The sequence below is a fragment of the Manihot esculenta genome, chromosome 8 (genome assembly GCF_001659605.2).
Source record: "Manihot esculenta cultivar AM560-2 chromosome 8, M.esculenta_v8, whole genome shotgun sequence".
NCBI lineage: Eukaryota > Viridiplantae > Streptophyta > Magnoliopsida > Malpighiales > Euphorbiaceae > Manihot > Manihot esculenta.
This window is the reverse complement of record NC_035168.2, coordinates 4,491,924-4,513,845: the sequence shown is the minus strand read 5'-3', so window position 1 is coordinate 4,513,845 and position 21,922 is coordinate 4,491,924. Positions and strand designations below refer to the sequence as shown.

General features: G+C 30.5%; 4 protein-coding genes and 1 long non-coding RNA gene across 12 annotated transcripts; 4 read left to right on the top strand and 1 right to left on the bottom strand.

The window, feature by feature from the left end:
• Positions 1 to 1,052: 1,052 nt before the first annotated feature.
• On the top strand, positions 1,053 to 5,813 carry LOC110620933 (UBP1-associated protein 2B). The gene is made up of 6 exons (XM_021764884.2): positions 1,053 to 1,277; positions 1,965 to 2,085; positions 2,266 to 2,409; positions 4,084 to 4,280; positions 4,395 to 4,470; positions 5,260 to 5,813. Exons 1-6 carry the CDS (start codon positions 1,141 to 1,143, stop codon positions 5,599 to 5,601), a joined length of 1,017 nt encoding a protein of 338 aa, XP_021620576.2. The 5' UTR covers positions 1,053 to 1,140; the 3' UTR covers positions 5,602 to 5,813.
• Positions 5,814 to 8,669: 2,856 nt separating this feature from the next.
• Positions 8,670 to 10,411, top strand: LOC110620334. 4 transcript variants are annotated; one of them, XM_043958837.1, is made up of 3 exons: positions 8,670 to 9,008; positions 9,376 to 9,534; positions 9,660 to 10,411. In XM_043958837.1, the coding sequence occupies exon 3, from the start codon at positions 9,723 to 9,725 to the stop codon at positions 10,131 to 10,133; it is 411 nt and encodes a 136-aa protein (XP_043814772.1). In that variant the 5' UTR covers positions 8,670 to 9,008; positions 9,376 to 9,534; positions 9,660 to 9,722; the 3' UTR covers positions 10,134 to 10,411. The 4 variants fall into 4 exon arrangements, with proteins under 4 accessions (XP_043814772.1, XP_021619717.1, XP_021619715.1 ...); XM_021764025.2 differs by having other exon boundaries at positions 9,372 to 9,452; XM_021764023.2 differs by having other exon boundaries at positions 9,372 to 9,534.
• Positions 10,412 to 12,364: 1,953 nt separating this feature from the next.
• LOC110620932 lies at positions 12,365 to 13,846 on the top strand. Its single transcript, XR_006351832.1, has 2 exons — positions 12,365 to 12,767; positions 12,931 to 13,846. It is a non-coding gene; the product is annotated as an uncharacterized LOC110620932 (long non-coding RNA).
• A 648-nt stretch (positions 13,847 to 14,494) lies between these two features.
• Positions 14,495 to 17,544, bottom strand: LOC110620091 (G patch domain-containing protein 11). The gene is made up of 4 exons (XM_021763673.2): positions 17,349 to 17,544; positions 16,222 to 16,758; positions 15,015 to 15,080; positions 14,495 to 14,896 (listed from the first exon to the last, which is right to left on the bottom strand). Exons 1-4 carry the CDS (start codon positions 17,481 to 17,483, stop codon positions 14,837 to 14,839), a joined length of 798 nt encoding a protein of 265 aa, XP_021619365.2. The 5' UTR covers positions 17,484 to 17,544; the 3' UTR covers positions 14,495 to 14,836.
• Positions 17,545 to 18,775: 1,231 nt separating this feature from the next.
• LOC110621629 (outer envelope pore protein 16-3, chloroplastic/mitochondrial) lies at positions 18,776 to 21,922 on the top strand. Of its 5 annotated transcripts, none has more exons than XM_021765892.2 (3): positions 18,776 to 18,928; positions 19,678 to 20,024; positions 21,587 to 21,922. In XM_021765892.2, exons 2-3 carry the CDS (start codon positions 19,694 to 19,696, stop codon positions 21,733 to 21,735), a joined length of 480 nt encoding a protein of 159 aa, XP_021621584.1. In that variant the 5' UTR covers positions 18,776 to 18,928; positions 19,678 to 19,693; the 3' UTR covers positions 21,736 to 21,922. The 5 variants fall into 5 exon arrangements, with proteins under 5 accessions (XP_021621584.1, XP_021621585.1, XP_021621588.1 ...); XM_021765893.2 differs by having other exon boundaries at positions 18,783 to 18,928; positions 19,673 to 20,024; XM_021765896.2 differs by having other exon boundaries at positions 18,788 to 18,928; positions 19,682 to 20,024.

Here is a 21,922-nt window from a genome sequence, read left to right as displayed (position 1 = left end):
TCAAAAGTTATATTAGACAAAAAAAAATTATGAATTTTTATATTTTTTTTTGAACAATGAATTTTTATATTTATATCTTAAATTTAAAATTTTAAATAATAAATTAATTTTTTCATATTTATTTCAGTTTCATCATTAGCCTCAATATTAATATTTTTTTAAAATTTTCATATCATATAAATTATTATTTTTAAAGCCTATTAAAATAAAAGGTTTAAATATTTATATTAATAATATTTATATCTAAAATTTTACATTTTATATAATAAAATCAAATATTTTTAATTTATCATTATTAGTAAAAATTTAAAATATAAAAAAAATTATAGACTAAAATAAATAATATTTTATTTTATTTAATATTATTGATATAAAAATAATTTTTTTATATAATTAAAAATATATAATTTATAATATTGAGTATAGATATTTAATAAAATATTATAATATATAATAATTATATGTGATACTTTACGTAATGAAAATTTATTTATAATAAATATTTATTTAAATATAATATATTTTATATTACATTTGATAAATAAAAAATAAATTTATTTTCATTATAAAATTTAAATAAAAAATTATATATTTTATTAATATAAAACTTTAGAAACTAAATTATATTTTACTTTTAACTTTTTTAAATCTATTTAATTTTTTATTATAATTATGAAAAATTAAAAAACATTAAATTTTATTCTCTAAATTTTGAAATATTAAATTAATATAAATATTTAATTTTTTTTTCAAAACTTTTAATAATAATTCACATGACAGTACTGTCATGTGAATTAAAAAGATTTTAATAAAACTTAATTGTGGTTAATGCCTGAGAAAAATTCAAAGAATTGATTTTATTTTTTAAGATTTTAAATTTAGTCTTTAAATGAAAAAATTCTAAACATTTCAATTTTTTATCCAATAAGAATTTGAAAAAATAAATAGTATGAATGTTAAATTCATTTAATTTGTAGGGATTAAATAGTAATTTTACTTAAAATATTACCGAACGGAGAAGTGAGTCGTAGTGTTGGAAACGGAAATCACTGCACGGCTTCTCGCTGTTGGTAGACTGTAAAAACCGCCCTCGTCGAGTCTCTCACATACATAGCAGAGGGAGCCAAGAAAAAGCCTAAAATGGAAGACATGAAGAAGAGGAAGATCAAGATGGACGAGGCAAGCCAAGGCGCCGAATTCTCAACAACTCAAGAGCACCTCCGCTCTCTTCTTGACCCTCTCAACAAATCCCAGCTCGTCGATCTTCTCTCTAGATTGTGCGTCTTCGCCCCTCTCTCTCTCTCTCTCTTCTCTCCTCTCGTGCTCAATTTTAATTTTCCTGGGTTATTTTCTTTCTTTACTCCTTCCTATTTTGTATTGATTTGCTAAGTAAAAATCTACTTGCAATTATAAGTTCTGGGATTTTGTTTATTTAGTTCAATGATCGTGGGAATAGTGAATGATTAGCTAAGAGTTGTTCTGGTTCATGAGACTCATAACGATTGGAGCCTAATTTTGAATTTTGAAAAATCTCAAAAGACTACTAATTTTAGTGAAAGCCAAATAATTTGTTGGTTTCCTGAAATTGATAATTTCTATGGATTTTTATTCTAGGCAACAAAAATAGCAAATCAAACAACTGAAAACTAATGCCTTTTTTTCTTTTTTTTTTTTCCTTTGAGAAGATTTCAATCTTCTGTTGTTTGGACTTTACTGCATGTATTTGTTAGTTTCAAATAAAATATCAAGCATTGCAGCATTAGACTCATTTGGAAGCTCTTTAATTGCATCTTGAGATCTTGATGTTTTAATAGCTTATGTTCCTTTATTTATTTTGAGAGAGTGAGAGAGAGGCAGTGCATCTGTTTGGAGAGGGTGTGCATACGAATGTTTTATGCTGTTCAACTGTATGCTGTGTGATTGACTCTGTGCATGTGTGTTTGGTTGCATGTTGACGCATAAAGAGGGTCACAATATCCTTCCATTGCAGACGAAATTAAAAGTGTAGCCAGTGCAGATCCAGTGCATCGAAAGCTTTTTGTTCGTGGCTTGGCCTGGAATACCACTTCAGAAACCTTGTGTGCTGTGAGTGTATTGCAGATTGTTGAGTCTGTTTGTGTGTGCTATTGTGATGATTGTTCCATAGGACACTAGCTTTGGCCAATGTTATTTCAAATAAACTAAAAATGCTTCATCTTTCCTTGGTCTTGTTACTCTTTCTTTTTAATTTGTCAGATAAATGACCAGTATATTTTATTGGTACAGGCTTTTCAAGTGCACGGCGAAATTGAAGAAGGGGCTGTCATTTATGATAAAGCAACAGGAAAATCTCGTGGCTATGGTTTCATTACTTACAAAGATATGGAATCAACACAAAGTGCACTGAGAGCCCCTAGCAAATTGATTGATGTACGCATTTACATTTATTTTTACATGATAGAAATTTCCTTATGATTAAACATCCACTATTTTTCTATTACTATTCTCAGTTTGTCACGATGCAAGACCATTTCCTGTTTACGTGTGCACATGCATGTGACTGGTTGTAGGCTTGTCCACACATTCTTTTCAAGACAATAAATTATTGTGTTAATGCAGAAGTGAATAAAATAAGGAAAAAGTAAATTCATGTTAGTTACTAACTTCAAATAAAACACACTATTTTGAAATGCATAAGAGACACCTATTCTGATTGCAGAGCTGGAAATGCAGTTGCAGATTATTTTAATTGAACTGGTGAAAAAACCACTCAAATCAACTTAATTAATCCTTAATCCTAATTCATTTGTGGTTAAAATATATGGATCATTTGCATCTGTTTATGCTATTTATATTAGGACTTTTGTTATAGAAAAGCCTATTGCTAATGCATACCTCTTAACCCAAGTCATTACAGGTCTACCTGTCATTTCTTATCTTATATAACTTGGTTATGCTCAACCTTTTATCTTGGTGCATATTTTTGTTTTTGGGACATGTCCTAACTGCTTCAATCCCTTTCTCCCCCCCCCCCCCTCTTGACTTTAATGTGATTGGATCCAAATATGCGCCTGGTTCTTTATTTTATATGCACATATCATCCTAATATTCTTATATCAATACCCAAATTTTACAGACATGGTGTTCCTTCAACACCCAACACTTGTCTTAGTAGTCAGTTAAATTGAAAATTAAGATTTTACAAGCACATAAATTCTTGTCCTGCTCCATTTCAACCATTCTGCTTTAAACTTAAGATTAAGTATTGTCTCTCTCACACCTTCCATGTGAGAGAGACAATACTTAATCTTGAGTAGTGAAAACTGAAAATATGACATTCTTTGCTAAAATTCCTAGAACTAGAAGATTTTGTAAACATTTTGGATTAAAGAGAATATTTCCTTAATCACAAAAATACTCTATGCTTGCTTTTTTGAATTGCCCCTACAATGAATCTTCATTTTCAGACTTCAAAGTACAAAAGTGAATGTTTATACAAATAGGAACCAAATTCTTGGGAGGCTTTCATTGATGTGGATGGGCATAATGAAAAGGATCTGCTCCTTTTATTATTTTGTGGGGATTCAGAAAGATCAAATTTTAGGAACTTGGAAATCCATTCAGATATATAATGAGGTGGTTACATGCTATTGATTTGTGGATGATGAGGACTCCTTGTGTTGCTCATTTGCTTTATGGTGCAGTAAAGCGACTCATAGAGGAATGCTTCTTGTATGCGAAAATACTTATTATTGAGGGGGATTTGCAGAAATTTTATGTTTTCTGTAGGCTAATCTAAACTGTGTTGAGTTCCCTTAGAAAGTTGGTTCCAGAATGAATCCTTAATATGGAATGGAGAAATTAACTGTAAATCACACAACTGACGTTACATTTATAGTTGTCTGGGTTTTTAATCTAGTGGCAAGACCTTTCTGAGATAAGTTATACGGCCTTGACATCTTATTGAATCTCTCTCTCTCTTTTGCATACAGATGTTTTTAGAAACACTATCCATATGAGAAGAGGAGTAGAATTTTATGTTTTATTCTCAATTAGATTGGCTTAGAGGCTTAATTTAACTGAATAGTATTACTATAACACCAGGGTAGGATGGCTGTATGTAACCTAGCATGTGAGGGATTAAGTGGGGCGAGTACAACACCGGATTTAGTCCAGAGAAAACTCTATATTGGGGGTTTGTCACCAGAGATCACCAGTGAGATGCTGCTTAACTTTTTTGCAAGGCACGGTGAGATTGAAGAAGGTTCAGTTGCTTATGACAAAGATACCAATGAATCACGGTACAATACATTTACTTTCTCTATTAGTGAGAAATATTCTCTCTTTTAACTTTTGTCATTATATATATTTCTCTGGATAACATGAACTCATTGTTTTTTCCCTTCAATTTGCAGTGGATTTGGTTTTGTTACATACAAGACAGTAGAAGCTGCAAAGAAGGCCATAGATGACCCACATAAGATACTTGGGGTAAGTCTGGTCTATGTTTCCTTATGAATGGTTAGGACAGAATGCCTTTCTCCTTTATTCGAACACATGACTCTTTAGGGAAGGAACACCTCTAACTATTTTTGTGTTTTGTGAGCAATGAATAGTGGGAATTTTTCATGGGATTATCTCTTTCTCTCTCTCCCGGCTCAAAAATCAGATGGCTGAAAGTGTTGATTTTTTTGTTTAGTGTGCAGATGCTTGCAAGTATGCACAAAAAAAAATATATTCTTATAGATTAGAGTATATATGAAGTAGCAAACTTTAGAATTTTTTAATTGCAAGTTATCCACTTAGTCAAGCACTAACCAAAGGTTATAATGGAGGACATTATCTTTCTATAATGGAGCCACCATTTCTAAGAAGTACCAACCACCTAATATGGATGGTTGCAAGAACTCTATGATTGAAGATGGTTGTAATTATGTGCAATAATTAGTTCATTTTTCAATTGAAAGTGCTAGGTTATCTAAAAAGAATTAAAAAAAAAAGGGAGTGAGAGATCCTTCCAGAGATATGGACTTGAGGTTCATCATTGCCATGTAGAATGTAACTATCTTGTCTGAATTGTCAGTTTTCTGCTGTATTATGCTTCCAAGTTCTGAATTAAATGACCCATCTTACATGACCTGCTTTGTCAAATGGTTGGTTAATTACTTATCATAGATGTGACTCTTACCATTTTGTTCTTATTTGAAGGCACTTGTTACATTAACATAGATATCCAATTATCATCAAAATAACTTTTATAATTGACTGATCATGTTGCAGGGAAGAACTCTCATTGTGAAGCTTGCTGATACTCACAAGAAGCAAACAGTACAGACACAATTGCCTGCACCAGTGGTTCCAGTGCCCTTGCCAATGGCAGCTGGATACACACAGCCAGGAAAATCTCATCCTGGTGCAGCCCCTGTTGGCTATTCTTACCCTCAAACTGTGGGATCATATGCTGCTTCTTCTTACCCAAGTCCTCCAACAGCACCAGCTCCATATCCTCAACAGTCTCAAATTTCATATCCAGCAGTTGCTATGAGGAAAGATCCGGTGGGACTTTCACCACCAACACCGATGGGAATGGGTGGATACCCTTACTACCTTCCTAAACAATAAGAAATGTGCTTTCAATGAATCATATTGATATTAAAGTTTACCACCCCCCCCCCCCCCCCTTTTATTTTCTTTTCTTCTAGTTGTAGCCAATTGCAGTAGTTTCCTCTGAGGCAGACTTCTTCTTCGTTTTCGTTTTTTTGGTAGTTGTATTATTAGAGCAGGTGTTGTGATGCTTAGAATGGCAGAGAATCTAAAATTTTGTTAGTGGCAAATTTTTGCACCCCCACCTTTTAGACTCATCAAATTGAAAATTTAAAATTGTTACTGGAACATTTCATTAGAAATTGTTTTTTTTTTTTTTTTGAAAAAGAAAATATTGAAAAAAATAAGGACTTACTACAGAATAAATGATAATTTAATTAAGGACAACTAAAATCAAGCTTATTTAAGTTATTAACTATCCTTAACATTTTTCATTAGAGAAATAGACTATTTAGTCCTCATGAAAATATAGTAGTTGATTTTTTTATTTTAAAAAATATTCTAAATATTTTTAGAGTTTTAAAAAATTTATTAATTAATTTTTTTATTAGTTTTAATTGTTTAATATTTTATTATTTAATTTTTATGATATGAAAATATTTATTAATTAATAATTTTAAAGTGAGTATATTTTAAAATTTTTTTTATAATAATGGTTAAAATTAATAGAGAAATTAAATAATAAAATTTTTAAAATTTTAGAGAGGTTAAAGTTTATTTTTCAAATTTAAAAGACTAATATGTGAATTTTATATATTATAAGGATTAAATAATAATTTTTAAGTTTTATTGTTCCAAATCCAATAGCTAAAGTAAGGGGACACTAAGGCTAAAATTTATGTAGACTTAATAATTTTCTCAATTTTCGTGTTTAATAGTATTATTCTTGGATAATTATAGTCATTTAATTTTAATTATATTTTTAATTTGATTATTTAATTTTAATTTAAAATTATTTTAATTTTAATTTGATTATCAAAAAATTCCCTTTACCTATTATTATAGGGTTTTAGGCTGAAAAATAAAAAATGTTTATATATTAATATTAATAATAATAATAAGTCTTTTTGAAATAATATGTATCTCTTAATAATAATAATAATAATAATAATATTTTAGTTTAAAATTTTAGTGTTAAAACTATTAATATGAATATTTTTGAAAGAGAAAAAAATTTAGACAAAAATTATTGGAGAAAAGAGAAATGTGTCTAGGGCAATGACACGTCACAAGGAGATCGTATGATATCAAAATTAAAATTGAAGAAGTTTTTTAAAAAAATTAGTTGATTAAATTGAAAATATAATAAAGTAAAAGGATTATGAGTGAAAATTATTTTTTATAAATTTTTAAAAAATTTTAAATTAATTTACAAATAAGTCAATATAGTCATTTAATTTCACTGTTGTATTTATAATTTTATTACTTAAAATACTTTTTAAAAAAATTTTTATTTAATATTTTAAATTGGATGTATTGAGAAAACCAATTGATCTGGATTAATTTGAACTGTTAAGTTTTTTTTTAGATCAATTAATAAATAATAATTTTATTTAAATAAATAAATTGATTAATAGATTAATCAATTCTCATTGCTTAACGTAGCATAAACAAATTAGAAAAAGTGCCACGTATCACCGTTATTTGTGAAATATATTTTTTAAAAAATTTTAAATATAAGAAATATTTTTAAATAAATGTTTTTAATATTTTTTAGTGATAACTATTTAAATAAGTATTGCTATAATTAAAAAGATAATTTACTTTTTTTTAATTTAACTAAAATTTTAATTATAAACTATTAATTTGTAAAGATATATAAAACGATGGATCTAATTTTATAAAATCTAAAATTATAATTTTAAGAATTTTAAATTTTTTAAAAGAAATCATAAAAATAATATTAAATAATGATTATCAAGACAAAATTCTAATAGTTAAAATTTTAAATTGTTAAGGTAAATTTTGATAAAAAAAATTAAAATAAAATAAAAAAGCTATGCTATATTTTGAGACTCTTATTTCGGAGTTTATTAAAATAATATAAATTTAAGAGATTTTAAATTTTATTTTTTTAATTCTTAATTTTTATTTTAAAAAATTATATATATCGAGCCAAATAAAGCTAAAAGCATTAATTCTAATATCGTTTTAATAAAGAAAAAAAAATTCTTAAATCAATTTTAATTTTGTAAATTATTTCAAAACCCGTTAGATTTATAAAAAAAAATTTTAATTTACATTATTTTAATAATAAACCCCTAGGTGGCATTTTCTATCAAATTTATTTTTAAATTTTAGTACTCCATTTTATAAAAATATTCATTTTTATATTTATTCTTAAATATTTTATAAATATAGACTTTTTATATATATTTTTTCAAATTATAGGTTATTTTTTAAGATTATTAATTAATTTCATAATATACCTTTAATATATATTAAAAATAAAATTTATTAATTTCTATATTAATAATATAATAATATGAATGAAGAGCATATTAAAAAATAATATTAATTTTATTAATTTATTTTTTAATTAATACAAAAAAAATAAATATTTCCACAGTTTATGAAGTTCAAAGTCAAACAAAGAAAATAAAAATAATTAGTGATTAGAAAAATATTTATTATAATTTTTAAATATTATTATTACTAACAAATCAGTTCTACATTTTTTTAAATTATCATTACAAATATAACAAAAATTTAAATTACTCTCTTTTTCTTTCTCCTCCTTCAGTTTTGATTCAATTTTTTTTTATTATTTTAATTTAAAAAAAAAGAAAAAAAATTATTTCGTTAATAAAAAAATAAAAAATTATTAATAAAAATAATATTTAAAAATTAAATAAGAGATTTTTTTTGAAAATAAAATAAAATTTTAAAATTTTTTTATTTATTTTTAACAGAAAAATGATAAAAAGTTATTTTATTGATAAAAACAAATTTAATAATTTTTTAAAAATATAAAACTGAATCGTTAATAATAAAATATCTATAAATTAAACAGTAAATAAAAAAAAAAGAAAAAAACAATTAGTTAAAACCTACAAAGTAAGGAAAAAGGTATTTATATTTTTATGCGTCTTTGCCATTTTTCTTGGGCAGTTGTATCTGCAGTTTTCTCAGCCTCCCCACCACATCTAAGCTAGCGAACTTGATTAAACTCTTTAGAAAGTCTCAATCTTTTCACTGCTACCTCTCTAGAATCACATAATTTCTGATCTGCGTCGTGTTTAAATTCCCATTCAGATAAGTGGATTCACCATTTTTGTTGCACTTGCTCCTTTGTTTTGAAAACCATTGATAAAAGGAACCCATTTGTTTCTTTGGGTCTTTGGTGATTCTTGATTGGGAAATTTTAGATTCTGATAAGTGGTTCTTTCTCAACAATGATGCAATTGATGGATATGTTCCGTGAGGTCAGCTTCATCTCTTTTTCTTTTTCTCCCCATATAATTTGGAACTTGAAGGAAATGCATATGGTCCCTAATATTTGTTTGCTAAAATCAAAATAGTAAAATGATATGTAATATATTGAATCTTGGGTTCTCTCTGATTAGCAAATTGGAAGAAAAAAGCTTTAATTTTCTGCAAATATGATAAGAAGATTTGGGGTTTCAGATACATAATTGTTAATTTTGTTTTATCCCTTGATATTATCAAAAATAGAGCTAGCTTCGTTTCATTGTTCTGGTTTCTTTCACCCAATATCTTTCTAAATATCTTATGGTTTTGGCATTTTCACCAAGGATCTTCACTAAACGTTTGATTCTTTTCCTAAGGAAGAAGGTAGGAAAAGGAATAAAAGTTCTGAATTTTGACTAAACTGGGGCCTTGGGAATCAAAATCCTCCAATTATTTCTGTGAGTGAGGTTAAGTATTTGCCATGTTTATCAATTAAAGCAATTTAGGATTGGCTTATATGGTCGGTTGATCTCATTATCAGTTGAGTTTCTCTATCTTTTTTATTGTGGCAAAATGCTGTGTATATAAGTTTTATGAGCTTTGCAATTGTTTCTCTTCTTTTCGCATTGATTGTTGATTTAGGACTCATCTGATCATATTTGCAGGATTCTTTAGTTGTTTGAGTTTTTATTTTTCAAGCAACTTCAGAGTTCAGACAGCTTTAGAAAATGGGGAAGTACAGAGGGAAAGGGAAGAAGCAGACTGTTATTGCTTCACATGAAGATCCTGCCAATGGTGAAGAAAAATTCCCTGCCTATAAAAGAAGAGGAAGGCCAATAAAACCACTGAAGGATGATAATGAAGTAGAAGAAGAAGTTTCAAAGATAAATGAAGATGAAAAGGACACGAAAGATCCCATTTCTTCTAAAGATTTGAAAAGTCAAGCTGCCATTGAGAATGGCCGGAAAAGGCAGAGATCTGAACATACAAAAGAAAATGGAGATTCAGTTAAAGAGGAAAATGGTGTTGGAACAGAATTGGATACTGGTATTTCAGTGAGTATTGGATTTCGACAAAATGGAAGCAGGCGAAAAAACAAGCCTAGGCGGGCTGCTGAAGCTGTTGTTGAGTGCAAGTGAAGTTCAGTTTTGTTGTTTTAATGGTTTCATATCTTCTTCCTATCATGGGATAAATCTTGACCATGAAAGCAGAGCTTATTAGCTTAATTTTGGTTAGATGCTTATTTTTGTTATATGATATTTCTTTTTGTAATTGTTGATTCCATTTCTTAGTAATAGATCATTTTGATTCAGATGCTATAACACAAAGTTGTGCAGCAACTTTCCTCCATCCGAAATTATTTGCCATTGTTCTGCAATTTGGATATGCTCATGAATAAAGAAAATCATTGTTTTCACATTGTCTGGAATTTGTGACCGACAACTGAAGCGAGCTTGTAATGAAGATAAGCTTGTGCAATGTAGTTGGTGGAAGGAACTGTCTGTAATCTCCATCCTAGGAAAGTGACAGAAACCTAAATAAACCAGCATGATAAATTTGACAAAACCCGATCATCCGAACACCAGATACGTCCAACTTAGGAAGACTTCATCATTGATACTGCATAATTTTTACAGATAAATCTCTACTAGAACTATATCGATTTGATAATCTAAGCTGGGTTTGAATTTGAGAATCATCAATGGAGGGTTATCTCTCCAAGCTTGTTTGTGTCAGGTAGCTTATCTTCTAAAATGGTTAACCACTTGCACTCGGGACCATTGCTTAGCTGCTTGTGAAAGCTTGGCTGTAGTTTATAAACCACGACCAACCTGATAGGATTTTGTCCTGGCCGTGTTATACACTTCAGAAAATTTAAAAAAAAAAAAAAAAAAAAAAAACTTTTGGATTTATCAAAATGTTCTTGATTTTTCTAGCGCCACTTGATTTATCAAAAAAGAAAAAAAAATCTATAAATCCACTTTAATTTTCCATAATTTAGTAGTCCCTTAGTTTTCTATGTTCTACTGTCCTCAGTATTAACTAATAATTACTTCAAGGCTTATTTTGATACATGTTGTTATAGATATTTCATAATTTTTTTTCTTTTTTTTAAAAAAAAATTAGACACAACACACCTAATCCAAAATAATAAATATAGTCCAATTTCAAAACCAATAGTTATCAATTTAATATACTGTCCGTCTTATAACTTTTATTTTTTTTTATAATTATCATAAAATCATTATTCAATTTTTTCTTTTTAAATTATAATAACATATAAATAAACTATTATAATTCTATTTAATTTTATTTTATTTTTAAAAAACTTTTCAAAATATTTTTTAATAATTAATAAAATTTAATGTATTTAAAATGTATATAATTAAAAAGCTAATAAAAAAATATATTTTAAGATATATATGAAAAGGCAAAAGAGTATTTCGCACACTTTATGTCATACTTTTAGGAAAAATTTTTTATTGGTTTGATAGCTTAAAATTTGAGATGAGCACTATTCTATTCAGACTGAGATTGAATCTTGATAGAAGATAAGTTACGGCCATCAGGGCTCACTACGTAAGCTACCCATCAATATACCATCCAACTCGCAATTGAAGCAGGCCGGTTGATCGAGAATCAAGACTCATCACAGAAGAAGAATAAGTAGGAGAGTAAACCCAGTTATGTCCGGAAGAAGAATAAGTAGGAGAGTAAACCCAGTTATGTCCGGAAGGGAATGGGTACAGTTTTGTGCGACAACGACAAAAAAAAAGGAATAAAAAAGGGAGTAAGTTTACTCATACACACCTAAATCCTACCTCTTTCTAAATTTCAAATCATGAGATTCAAACGAAAAATATTGACCGATTTAATTTAAATTTTATTTTGATTATTTATATATTTTAGTTTTAATATTTTTTTTAAAAAAATAATTATTTCAGTTCGATTCGATTTTAATAAGAAAAATCCATAAAATTGAATCGAATTTATTAGTAGCAATAATATATTATTTTTAATAAAAAGATATTAGACTATAATTAAACTGAAAATACTTTAATTTAATTTTAAAATATTAAAAATAAGATGTAAAAATAAAAAGTTTATTAAAAAATCGAATTCGATCAAATCAAATTAAATTAGATTGATTCGATCTAACTCAATTTCGGTCTAAAATTAATTAATAAATGGAATTTTTATAATTTAAGTGCTAAAAACAAATAATTGGAGAAGGGGTGGGAAAAACAAATTTATGAAATAGCGGTTTCCAGTAATTTTAACATAATTGAGATTTTGACCGGAAATAAATTAATATTTCAATTTGGAGCCTGTTTTTATCTTATTGCTGGTTTTCTTGGGACACCCTCTAGACTGTGCTATGGCTTTTCATCATATTGATGGCTTATTTTGTATTTATATAATTCCTGTACATAAGATTGGGATGAAAAGAAGAAATTGTTGGAAACTTTTTCAGTCTCAGATTTCCATGGATTGCAAAAGCATTGCCACAAAATCCTTTTTTCCCTTTCTTTTTTCTTCCTCCTGTATTTACATTCATGCGAATAATTAGTGCTTTTTTTTATTTTTTTAATCAATATCTGCTAATAACTCATGTGTTAGTCTGTGATCAGATTTCATCAATTTTCAGAAATTTGACTAAGAAAAACAAAGTTGCCGCAGACGATTAGCTGGTCATAATGAGCAGTGGAGGAAGCCACCATATGGATCAATGATGTCATTGCGGTATAGCAGAATGTTTTCAACAATTTTTGGTAAGATTTCACCAGAGTGAATCGCTTTCGAGGTCCTAGACTTCACCAGAGTGAATTACTTTTGAGTTCCTATTTACAACTGCCATGGCACATATTTAACTTGGTTTTATGCTTTAGGTCCTAAATCCTAATATTGCTAACTGCTTGGTTCATGTGGTGACAGATAATAGCAGCAGAGCTGAGGGCTTTCTTGTAGATTTTAGTGCTTGCTCAAGGATTAGTGGGAGGGCGGCCACATGGCCACCTGCAAGATCTTATGCGAGGATACCTGAGAATCAAACCACAGTGGTAGGAAGGTCTGTTCCTCATCCTCCATGGTAGAATAGCTCTCAAAATCCTCCATCCAACATTTATATGCAAAGTTCAGCAAGTGGGATTGGTTTTTCTAATTCTGAAATTCCTTCAAGAGAATGCTACACCGGAGTCAGCGTAAATAGTCAATTCGCCAGTGATCCTGAGTTCTCTCAGCAGAATACAAAGCAATACATAGAACTTGATCACTCCGGCGCATATGACTCTTCTTTGCAGCATATGCACTGGTCCCTTTAGTGTCCCTTTTTGTCTGGCTATCATGGAAGTCTTCTAGTGTTGGGTAACTCTAAATTTAATAAATTGGAATATGCAGGTCAGGAAGGTGATTTTGTCCTTTTTTGGGATAAACCCATTCCAGCTCATTGGCTTTTGGTCTGTATTTTCTTGAGATTGCAAGGCAATTTCAGGCAAGGTGTTATCTCTTTTTTCTACCAATCAGCTTTTTGCGTCTCTAAAGTTGTCTGCTAGGAATTGCACGAGGACATTGGCAATAATGGGTTCCAGAGCCATATTACCAGAGTCTGGACATTATGCTTTGAACTTTATCTGCAAGCAATGGAGTCTTTTTAAGCATGTTTTGCACTTCAGGTTTCCTTTTTTTTTTTTTTTTTTTTTTCCAGGTTTCCTTTTTTTTCATATTTTTTCCTCGAAAGTCATGTGAAAAGCCAATTTTCTTCTTTCCTCTAATCGTTCATTGTTCACTTAGAAACTTCGATGGGCTTCATATCTTCTCCTCATCAGTATATGTATTTTCCTTTTCTTTTCCAATTTTTTATTTATTCTGTCCCTTGTTATTTCTTTTTTCATAATATTAAAACATTTTAACGAATTTTGGTTATTTTTGAAACTATGGACGTTAATGAAAGTAAATCAATGAATCTAGTCTCTCTCCACTTAAGTTACATTGATGTCTCCTAATAATGGAGATGGTTTTACTTTTGTCATGGTTTATGATGCTTTTAGTGCCACTCCACCTGAAAATGTCCCTTTGGGCTTCCTTTTAAGATCCTAGGACAGTAACTCTTGAATTGAATTGGAAACAAGAAATGCTAAATACGTTAATGAAATGACATTATTAATCCTCCATACAAGAATTGCAGGAATACTCTATACGAAACACATGGACCGGGAAAGAGGAGGCAATATCACCAGCCTAGTCCGTTAAACTTTGAGAAATCTCAGATTCGATACTTTAATAGCCCATCTCCTTACACTAAAAAGAAAAAGAAAAAAAAAGGCAGAGAAGGAGAGAGAGAGGGTGACAGTGGGTGAAGTAGGCAAAGAACAATAAGAATATATATACAGAGGGGTTAAACCTGAGATGTTTCAAAATTCAACTAAATGCGCTTACCACTCCGTTAAAAAAAGTTTCCTGTGAATTTTATGTTACAAATTATAGTTCACGCATGATAAAGTTGCAACCAGAAATATTTACCTCCATATTATCTAATTACTAATCTTGAGCATATTGTAAGAGTACAAATATGCAGCTGTCTATCCGCCAGCAAAGCAAAGCCTATAAGAATCGTTTACATGAACTACCATGGATGCAACTCCCTACAGCAACAAGTGATATCAGATGAAAACGGCCTGCCATTTTTCTACTTTTTCTTCTCATCCTCTCCAGAAAGCAGCAAATCAGACAATTCCACCCAATTGCGCATATGAGAAAATGGAAGAGAAGTTCATCCACCTAACTTCCAAATCTCATCATCGAGTTTGCATCTCAGAGGCTCCATGGACAGGCGAAAACTAGTCTAGTGGTCATCTTCATCTGTTCCCGGGCAGTTCGATAGAAGCGCTTCCATTGTTTCGTACTGAAACAAACAGAAAGTCTATGTTTCAAAATTTGGGACTAAAGATGCATGGGTTTTGTGTTGTCTAAAAGTTTGAAATGCTTCAAATTCTGCCAGTATATAAAAGATATTGACTTACCTGAAATCCACAAAACAGGCAGTATCTATGTTCATCTCTCAGCTTCATCAATATTTCTTGCAAATCCTGCATCCAAAAGTTCATAGTCCATTAGGATCTCAGGGTAAAAATTTTTCATTCAATGAAGATAGAAATTAATATTAAACAACCTAACATGGGAGAACCGCTACTAAAATTATAACACAATCCAGACAAATACTTCTCTATTACCAAAAGTAAACAAGAAAAATCACAAAAAAAGGGCCTCAGTGCATGTCAATTTCCCTTACGTCATAAATGTGAATGATAAAGGAAGAGTTCTTGAAAAAAGCAAGTTTCCTTAAGCCTGATATTTTTCCAATATGACATTACATTTAGGGGTGAGCATATTTCAGTCTGAACCAAATAAACCAACCAAACTGATTTAAATAAATTACACAGTGAACTAAACAAAACAAATCAGAGCAAGACAATATAATTTAAATAAAAATTATACATTTTCTTTTTGAGAAATTTTAAATTAAACCTATAAAATATATAGTTGGCATAAAAGGAAGGTATGGAATTGAAGAAGAGATCTCTCGAATTTACATATTGTACTTAACCATTAAGCCAACAAGCATTAGTATTCAAAAGTTGCATTAATCCCACTCATAAGGCATTGGCAGGTAGTTAAGCTAATAGGCAACAGTGGCGGCTTACCTGTTTTATGTATGTCATGTTGGTAGCTTGCCAAGCCCCACAGTTTTTCCACTTAACCAACTGCACTATTTTCTCCCTTTTGAGGCCTCCAATATGCATTTCCCATAAAGAAAATGAGGGGTTGTTAACATGTTATCTGCCTTGCCATCATGTTGGTCGCAATGGAATCCTAATTGAGCTAAAAATTTATAGGGGTGAGGTGGGATCTAAATAATCAAACAAAGTTCCTATTCTATTTGATTTTCGTTCTCATGAGGATAAATTGAAGAATTAGACCACACCGAAATAATGGTTTGATTTGGCTTTATCTCCCACTCATTTTCAGTTCTGGACTAGTTCTTTTTTTTTTTTTTGGTTTTAAGAATGAGGTTAATTCCCAAACCAAACCAAACCCTAGGTGCAAACACGTCAATAAGAAGCTCGGTTTGGACTCGCTCAATAGATTTCAGATCCAGCTATGTAATTAAAAGCAATATGTAGCTAAAAAAAGAACTTCTAAAGAGGAATTGTAAAATTGAGTGCATACCTCCTCAGTTATCTCTTCCTCCTCCTCTTCCTCTTCCTCCTCCTCCTCTTCCTCCTCATTCTTTTTTGTCTCCACAATTTCTTTGTTCTCCAATTGGTCAAGGGCTGCTTTTGCTTTTCTGAAATTTACTACGACCCTCCTACTCCGCCATTGCGACTTCTGCCTAGATCCGAAATCTGCCATCAAAGCCTCTTCATTCCTTGTCTTCATCTCAGCCTCAACCTTCTCTCTCTTCCTTTTTTCCTTATGAGGATCCTCCCTTCCAATCCCAACTCGTGTCCGTCGAATCTCAATCCCCACTGGCTCAGCTCTTCCTGAGCCCTCCTTACCAAGAGCTGAACCAGGGTTATAACCCATTTGCTGTAACAACTTAAACCCAATGTTAGATTGTGGAATTGGAGCCTCTATTTTTGCTAAGGTTTGCTCATCCTCTTCTTGTTGACTTCTCTCTCTTTCAAGTCTTCGCCTTTCCTGCCAGCTGAGAGTTTTAAACTTCTTCTTGGATGGTTGAACCGCTGAGGTTTTGTTGCTCGTAATCTGCACAAATGACGTTGATCACTCTATGCCTCAGACACTAAGAGAATAAGAAAATGAAAATAAAATTAGATATAAAAATCCAAACATTTTGTTGATTCCTACTTTTTAGCAGATGACAAAGCCTGGGAAAAGTAACAGCTAAGAGTTGGAAACATAACATTTAGGAAAAGAAAAGTCCCCAGTAAATCAATGCTCCCTACAATATAAATAAAGTCCAAACACATTTCTGCAACATAATATAGATTACAGACATATTTTAAACTACCCAATTCTATTAATTTCGTTCTTCTTTTATATGCTATACAAACCTAAAATTGTTTTCTCCTGTAGAAGCTTGTGATGAACCCAAATGTCTCTAAGTCTCAGACAAAAAATAAAATTTGGCTAGGGTTTTGTTACTCAGAAGTCAGAGTGCTGCAATGAATATAAAATGATTATATCTGATAAAACATCTAAACACTCAATCAAATGACACAGATTCCTTCAAGGGTTTGTTGAAAGACAAAAGTAATAAACATAGATTCATTCACAGTAATCAGAACGAGAGTAAATAAATGCTGTGGAGGATTTTTACAGAATCCCAAACTGACCTTTTTGGCAGAGAATTTAGAAGAGTTGGAGGTTTCAGGAGGAAGGAATTGAGAGAGGTCTCCCATGTAATCCTCTTCTTCATCTTCTTCTTCATTTCGTACATTTCCTGTTCGGTTCATCGTTGATTCGGCCATTACTGCGAGAGCTAGAAGGGAGGGACTCCGAGAATTGGCAGAAGAAAACACGAGGAGGCCTAGATGGTTAATACTGTGCCATAATGATATAAGAGCCCAAGCCCAATCCCTGAGAGAGCGGTCCATCTGGTCCATGTTGTCAACGATCACAACGGTTTTCTGCTGAGCTAACCGATCAGTCTTCCCTAGGAAAAAAAGAATCCAAATTTCCAAGAAATTAGACAATCATCCTGCTATGCCTGTATGATTTAGTTCTTCAAGCTAATAGAACAATACATCAGCACACTAATTACTTTTTGAGAAATTTATAATTTAAAAAATATTTTATTTAATTAGTATGCGTTCATTATTTTTAATTTTTAGAAAGAATAATTTATAATCGATAAATAGCTTATATAAATTTTATGTCCTTACAAATTTAATTCAATAATAAGTGAATCTGAATAAATATAAGAGATCTCATATTCTACTCTCTTAATTTTTAATTTCTATTTTTTAAAAAAAAATGAAAAATTTTATGCTGATATTCGAATCATTCAGTTCAACAATGAAGAATGAACGTACTCTCATGCAATACATCATTTGACAAATTAAAAATAATATATATAATTATTCTATGCCATTAAAAAATACCAATTAAAATTTAATTATGACAAGTTAAATTTTATAAGTTATTTTAATTGAAACATAATTTTATAAATTTGAGACGGTAAATTTTCATTATTAATTATATTTTAAAATTAATTTTATGTTATTATTATTATTTTTAATTTTTATGAAAAATAATAATATATTCTAATCATAACCGTATCATTTTTTTTAATCTATCCCATGGGTTTATTAATTAGTATTAATGTTAAAACTATTGTTAAAAAAATTATAAAATATATAAATGATAAGATATTAAAATTTTATTTAAAATTATACTTTATATAATTTAGTTCTAAGAATGTTAAAATAGTGAAAGAAATTCTAAAAGAAAATTAATATGTTTTTTAAATTTTAAAAATTTACGAAATAAATTAAGCCGGGATTGAATTAAAATAAGTTATTATTTCTATGTTATAATTAATAAAAAATAAAAAATATAACAATAACATAAATTAATTTTTGATACAATTAATAACAAAATTTATATAATTAAAATTAATATAAAAATAAATATATTAAAAATATTTTAATATATTTTAAAATATAAAAATTAATTAATAAATTTATTTGCCATATAAGAACTAAATAATAAATTAAAAATAAAATAAAATAAAATTTCCCTTTAAACGTATACAAGCTTGATATGAAGAACGGCAGAGGGCAATATAGTCAATACCTAATATCCAGCTGGGGCTGTATCGCAACAAATAGTCAGTGGATGAAACCCCCAAAATTCATTTCTGAGTCGGAGTTTATAGGTTTCTGCCAGCTTCGAACTTGATCAAATTCCAAAGGTAACTATTTTATTCTTATAATCTTGGTTGAGCATCATTTGTATTCCTAATCTCCGATTTCTGAGATTATGAGTGCGTCTATGTTCTTTATCTAGGGGTTTACATCGCAATCCAGTTTTTAATTGCTTGATGAATACTGAGTATTCACGCCGTTTGGGCGAGGTCAGGTTGAGATAGTGAATGTTAAGATTTTGATTATTGGAGAAGCAGTGTTTGATTTGTTGAAGTTGTTTTCGTAAGGATTTTGGGTTCGCTTCTGTTTGGCATTGCATAATCTGAGTGTTTTCTTTTTCTTTGAAATGCTATTTTCCCATTGAATATTGTTTGGTTAGCGGTTGATAAGTGTTTTCAGTATCTCCCTTGCTCTTGAAACGTTACTTTATGTAATTATGTTTGTTATTCTTTTAGCAGTTTGAGCTACTAACATTGCTTTTGAATGCAAGATAATTCCATACTGTGTTCTAGGGTCTTAAATGATTACATTGATCCATTTAAATATGATGCCAATTCTTTTTAACGCCAGTAGCTCAGTACCGTCACAATTTGCATTTTTTTTAATGCTCTAATTCTTGCCATTATCAACTAGGCTACCAATTTTCTTAAAGAAGGAATTGTATGGATACAAGGAAATAAGGTTGATTTATTTGCTTTCTATAAGGATATTTCTTGTCAAAAGCATTTTCATCTTAGCGGGACTCTGTGCAAGTGCTTACTTGTTGATTTTTATTTGGGTGGTAATTATAGAGTAGCCAGTTAGAAGACAGTATGGATCCATCAGAACTAAGGTATTTGGAAGATGATGATACTCCTACAATGAAAACAATCAAGGGTGCGACAATGGGTTTAGTTGCTGGAACTATCTGGGGGACTGTGGTTGCCACTTGGTATGATGTGCCTCGTGTTGAGAAGCATGTTGCACTTCCAGGGCTAATAAGGACCCTCAAGATGATGGGTAACTATGGCATGACTTTTGCAGCAGTGGGAGGAGTTTACATTGGCGTTGAGCAGATGGTGCAGCATTATAGGATGAAAAGGGATATGGTCAATGGAGCTGTTGGGGGCTTTGTTGCTGGTGCCTCCGTTCTAGGTTTCAAAGGTGAGGATTCCTGTTAAGTGGGTGCTTTTTCTTTTTTCTTTTTTACTGTGTTCTTTATTTAAATAAGATTTAAATTTATGTTTCAGCATGGAAAATGGTGCATAGGGAAATTTGATTTCTCAGATGTCATCCAACACTCGACAGTCCTGTTGGTCCTTCATTTCTCAGTTTTCTCACCTAACAAAGTGCAGTCACCCTTACAGCCATTGCCTTCCTTGTATTTCATTGGTCCATTACTTCTTAGTTCTTTGATCATTCTTGTCTCCCACGCATCACACCTTCTTCCTCAGAGGCTCAGAGCAATGATGCTTTTTTGATATCCCATTGCATAGCCTCGGTCCACTTCCATTGATCCTCAAGCTGTTGTCCATTGAGAACTAATTATACTGACCACTGGTGCTCAGATCGCAGAGACTCTTGGATCCTTGTTTATCCAGATTTCTCTCCTCAATTGCCTTGCCTGGCCTAGCTGTCTTCTGTGAAATTTTTTTATTGATGGCTTCTTTGATTTATGGGTTCTGTGAGTGAAAATGTCTTGTTTTGTGATAATATGTGATTGTGAAATTTCCAGTTAAATTCATATAAATGGATTTTATTTTTTGCTTATAATATATACTTTTTTAACTTATAGTTATTTTGGGAGCAATTGTTTCTGTGATTACATGATTATTTGTGATCAGTGATTGTAAAACTTTAGTTAAATTCAGATTAATGGGTTCTATTGTGAAATTTCTAGTTAAATTCAGATCAATTTAATGGGTTTTATTTTTTCTTATAATAACTTTTTTTGGCTTATTTTGTAAGTGATTATTTCTGTGATCATGTGCTTGTTTGTGGCTTTTGTAAACTCTAGTTACGGATGGCTTTGAAACTGGTTGTCATTGGCTTTTGTAAATTTGAAAGTATTGCTTTTGCAAATGCACAAATGGAGGACTGGTTCACCGATGGCTTTGTAAATCAAGTTTGGTTCAATTCAGTTTTCATTGTACTTCAATTTGGTTCTGTTTATGAAAATAAGTTGTTTGGAAATTTGGTTTTTAAAGCTTGAAACTGAACAACCAATTGCATACCCCTAAGAGTGGAATGCGAGTGCAAGGGTGCAACTCAATAACTTCTCGAGCATCTTAAATATTCTTTTGCCTGTAATAGCACCGTAAGCCTTGTTTGGTTAGGGGTAATATAACCCTAAATTCTACTTATTTAATTAGTTGTCAGGAAGTCAAGGCTTTCACTTTATTTATTGTTGACCCATAACCCAGTTAAATTACTTTCCGGGAAGTTCAACTCCCTGAAAGTAGGTCCTTTGAACCAAACAAGAGCCTAATCTAACTGCAAAGGCTTTTAGGTGAACAACACCTACATATTATGTGAATTACTTTTTCTACTAAATCTAATTATGAACTCCTTTTATGCTTATAAAGTTTAGAGGCAAACGGTATGGAATTGGTATATTACTCTTGGATTTGGAATTTGTACAATACGTATTGAAATATGGTAGTTCAGGAGATGCTGTATTCATTGATTATTGTTGTCAAATGATTGGAGCGCTGCTCATTTTGCAGGAAGGAGCATTTCAAGAGCTATTTCTGCTGGAACGGCACTGGCAGTTACTTCTGCAGTAATTGACGCTGGAGGTCAAACCACAAGAATAGACAATGGCAAGGAGTACTATCCCTACACCACCAAGAAAAGATCCACTGTTGAGAGTTAATTTCTGGCCACTGTTGGAAAAAGGAAGATGCTGGCAAACTAATGGGAAGAAGTTTTCATGGTTTCCTGAATTCCTGTATGTTTCTTTGGGAATGTAGACAAATTCTCTTGGATCTCATATCTACAGCTCACTTCTTAATGCCTGAATGTGCGATCTGAATAAATACATTTGTCATTTTTGTTCAAAA